Genomic DNA, 4,559 nt, shown 5'->3' on the forward strand with positions numbered 1-4,559 from the left:
AAAACATAAATATACACTAATTAAATGAAAAGAGTGAGAGTGAATGAGAGGGAAAGAGAAAGACAAAGAGGAGGTATAAAAATACGATGAATGGAGTGAGGGGGAATGGATAGGAAAGAAAGGAGGAGAAGTCAAAAAGGGGAGTGGAGTGAAGGGGGAAATAAAGAAAAAAAAACAACACAAACACGCAATATCGGGGGGAGGGGGTAAAGGAAAACAATGGAAGTAAGTTTGTTTATAAAGCCACCACACGAGCACATATGCATATGTGTTCCATTTCCCACTTTTCCCCCTCTTTTTCTTCCTCCTCTTTTTTTTTCTTTTCATTATAGCGGAAGTGCGGCATGAAGGAAGCCTTCGTCATATAAAATCAGAGTCAGAAAAAAAAATATAAATATATATATATTTGTTATATTTAAATATGAATAGCAAAGCGGGAAAAGAAGAAAAGGAACTTCATCTTGTTTTTAGTTCCTTTTTTCATGCCTCGCGCAATCCTTCTCTCTCCCTCTTTCTCTTTTCTACGTTTACGTCTCTTCTTCCTCATTCGTTCATTTATTTTTGCTTCCGTCAACCTCCCTCTCCTCTTGTTATCTGCTAGTGCTTTTATTTATATCTTTGTTTCTTTTTTTTTTACTTTTGTATGTGCGTGTCTCTGCGTATTTGTTTGTTTTTTGTGTGAGCACCTCTTTCCTTCCTTTTAATCTCTTATTATTCATGTACACGCGTATGTTTGTGCATATAAATGTATGTATGCATATGTGTCAGTGTGTGAGTGTGTGTGTGCATGTGTTGTTGTGTTTTTGCTCATTTTCTTTCTTTTCTTTTTTTTTTCTTCAAATTCATTAGTTCATTCCTCTGATGGCACCTTTTAGTGACATAATCTTGGAAATAAGGAAGAGGAATGAAGTGAAAGTTTAGAAGAAAGGAAAGAAAAGAAAGAAAAATAGTGAAGGGGGAAAAGAGAAGATGAGGGAACCAATCAACAAATAAAGAAGAGGAGAGTTATAAAAAACAAGGAAGCAACACAATAACAACAACAACAACAAAAAAACAAACAAACAGCGAACAAACAAGAAAGGAAGGGAGGTGTAGAGGAAAATTAGGATGAATGAAGTAAAAGAAAAGCAAAAAAAAAAAAGAAACAGAAACAGATTTAAAAAAAACTGACCCCCTGCGCCTTTTGACCAATGATTGATTCCGTCGCCCATCCGCGCATTTGTAGCGTTTTTTTTTCTGTTTTTTTTTTTTGCGGGTTGAAGTTTGCACTCATACGTTTCCACGGACGTGAGGTGGAGTGGAGCGCAAAAGGAGGGAAAAAGGGCAATAGCAAAGGAGGTACCAGAATGAGTATTATTCCTTCAAACTGCTTCTTTTTCTTTTTTTTTATTTTGATTATTATTACACTTATTATTATTTTTTTCAATTTGCTGGTTATCGTGACCCTTCGTCGCGTGGTGTGTCTTTTTTTTTTTTTTTTGCCTCGTGGAAAAACACGATTGCTCACACTGAGAAAACAGACACCATATTTTGTTCCTGCTCTCTTTTGCGAGAGTATCTTTGTGGTGAATCATTTTTTTTTTTTTTGAGGGGGAAGAGGAGGATGAGGAGGAGGAGGATGGAGGTAAAACAAAGAAGCAAACGAACACGAAACATGCACAGACACACGCATGCAAGCATACGGACGTCAAATAAACAAAAAAAAAAGACAAAGCGGAGTAGAAGCAATAGCCATGAATGAGAAGTGGAAACGCAAGGAGGAAAAAAAAACAAAGAAAGAGTTGCAATACAATCTGATGTTTGATAACCATTTCTATGAATGGCTTGGATGCCGTTTTTTTTTCCCCCTTTCATTTGTTGTTTTGTTACCGTCTTTACACGATAACCTTTTGGGTTTCCCCATATTGAACTCTTTTTTTTTTCTTTCCTTTCCTTCTTCATGGATATGATCAGCGTTGTTTGATTTCCTTGCTGCTCTAAGTAGAGGAAAGGAAAATTTAGGAGAAAATAAGGAAAGGTGCTGAACAAGGGGGAGGGGTTTTACCCAACAGTGAAGGCCTTCATATTTTATTCAGAGAAGAAATTCCGTCACTGAACCTTCTTTTATTAGCTTTTTGATTATCATTTTTTTACCCCCCCTTTTTTTTGGAAGAAGGAGGGTCCCTGTAATATAAGAAGAAGATTTCTAGTGGCGAAATCGCACCAGATATATATATATATATATATATATTTGATTATACGTATATAAAATAAACGTGTACGCATATTCAAGTATCAAAGGAAATAGGTAGAGAACAGGAGGACAAATATACTTCAAATTAAAGTACAGCGGGGTAACAAACAGGATCAAATTATCAAAAATAAAAGTAAAAATAAAAATAAGAGGAAACAGCAAAGAAGCGTGGAAGGTGAGGGGAATAAGGTGAGAGGTTGAAAACTAGGAGGGGCACACCAAACGCTTTCTTTTCATTTATAGAGTTGAGCAGAATGACTATCAACATCTTTGCTGAACTGGAACAATTTAAGAGATGTAAGATAATTACACACTTAGATCCTGCACAAGATTATCTCTTGTACCGCACTCCCCGCACGGTTCCGACTCTACTGGGAAAGAAGGTAACAGGTGACCCCACACCGCGCCCATGCGACACCTCGTCTCACACACTTGATGGTGACAGCGTTATGAAATGGTTTGAGAGCAGTGCCACAACGTTTACCTCACGTGCTCCATCACCGCGGCAATGCGCACTACCCGCACAAAAAACGCCGCTGAATTTAATCCCTTCATGTGATGATGATTTCGAGGCCACAAAATCAGTAGACGCGGGAGACGGTTTGGCCAAGACTGTCATTTATCTTCCCATGGCGTCTTCGGATCAACCCACTCCACAGTTATTGTCCCCAACTCCTGCAGCTCCGGAGTTAAGCTGCAGTGAATGGTTCCTTCCGGGTGAAAGCGCCGAGTGCATTTTAATGTCCCCCTACTCGCAGCACTTGCCTCTTACAAAGATTGCTTCCCGCGCTGCTGCGGCCACTCGGGAAACAGCGTCTCCAACAATAGTTGTGGAACATGTAGAGGTTCCTTCTACCTCTAGGGAAGAACAACCGCCATCGCCTGATTTGGCAGTACGTGTCGAAAGAACTCCTAGGGTCACTGAGACAGCGGCAAAAAAAACTCCACGAAACTGTGGCGCAGGAAACGGGATTACAGGAACGACCGATACACTCCGTCCACCTGTCGTTGCAACAAGAATGACACATCGAAGACCTGAGGCATGCGTTACGCCTACCACAGTCAAAGGTAATAATATCCCCGCGAGCCCTGTGGGTGACGATGACGTGGTGGTTGAACTTGTGGTGGATGAGGATGTCCCTCATATTCATGATGCGAAGGTTGTGCAAACATCAGCCGTTGTCACACCACGAGTTCCCAAACCATCAGCCATAAGTACCCTAAAGAGCTGTGGGATGGAAGCAAGCCTTTCGGTACCAAATGGTTTAGTCCCACTTAAGGTTCCTGCAGTGACATCAAGAAGAAGCCTTAGTCGAAAACCTGGAGCAATGGGGGGTTTTGCGACGGCAAGCACGACACCTCGAATCCCTATAGTTACAATTATGGGGTCTACACGCAGCGCAAATGCAGCGTCTGGGCGGGTTACGTCGAGGGGTACTCCTCGAACTCCCGCATCATCGCTTAGGAGGACCTCGCGAACTACTGAAGAGGCAAGTGGGCGTGTGGTCGCCGAAAGGGTTGTGAGGTGGAGGCGTCTTTCGGAGAGTGGTTCATGTTTATTAGATAGCCCATCCTCTCCTACTGCTAGTGAGTTTTTTTCACGTCGGACCGGAATAACACCCATTATTAAGATGACGGGTGCCTCTTCGAGGGCTTCCCCTCAACCATCAGTTGTGCCGACAGCGAGATCGACGGCTGTCGCTGCGGATGGTTCGCAGAATTCGTTAGAGGAAGCACCCACCGCGCAATCGCCATCATCACCAGCGGCCGCTTCAGACCGTCTATCGATAACGCCTACTGCCGATGCGTCACTCGTCACCCCTGAAAAGTGGACATGCCCGGCACTTCCGACTACCGTCGAGCGATCTCTGGTCACGAACAAAATATCGCTTCGCTCCTCAGTTGCACCGACCGTTCACTCACACCCTGTAACTGAGAAGGCGTCACGGTGTTCGTCAGTTGCGGATTCTACTGAACTGTGCCCAACGACCGCACGTGGTCCGCACCAATCGATAGCTTTGCATTCAAGTCGGTCGTTACCCATGTTTAGTGAAGTTCCAGCCAATTCACCGAACATTTCTACCGCTTGCGCGTCGTCACCGATGTCTAATCGGGTACCCTTTTTTCTGGATACGGAACCCGCTGCGGAGGTTCCTGTTGCGGTTACACAAACGGCGCGACGTCGGTCTCCGATAGCAACATCCGAACCGTTTCCCGCAACCTCGGAGGAGCATTCACCCTTTTCAAGTGCACCATTTGGTAGTCGACGACGGGGTGTTATAGTGGTATCACGCCCACCATCAGTTGCACATACGGCAGCCGAGTC

At 43.5% G+C, this 4,559-nt stretch overlaps 1 protein-coding gene across 1 annotated transcript in view; it reads left to right on the forward strand.

The window, feature by feature from the left end:
• Nucleotides 1–2,487: 2,487 nt before the first annotated feature.
• The window catches only part of TEOVI_000695900 (uncharacterized protein), a gene marked incomplete at both ends in the record, with an annotated part of 2,229 nt that continues 157 nt past the window's right edge, over nucleotides 2,488–4,559 (forward strand). Inside the window, one exon of the mRNA XM_067222900.1 lies at nucleotides 2,488–4,559. Coding sequence (XP_067079001.1) covers nucleotides 2,488–4,559 — 2,072 coding nt within the window.

The sequence above is a fragment of the Trypanosoma equiperdum genome (genome assembly GCF_001457755.1).
Source record: "Trypanosoma equiperdum strain OVI genome assembly, contig: ctg_1714, whole genome shotgun sequence".
Taxonomy (NCBI): domain Eukaryota; phylum Euglenozoa; class Kinetoplastea; order Trypanosomatida; family Trypanosomatidae; genus Trypanosoma; species Trypanosoma equiperdum.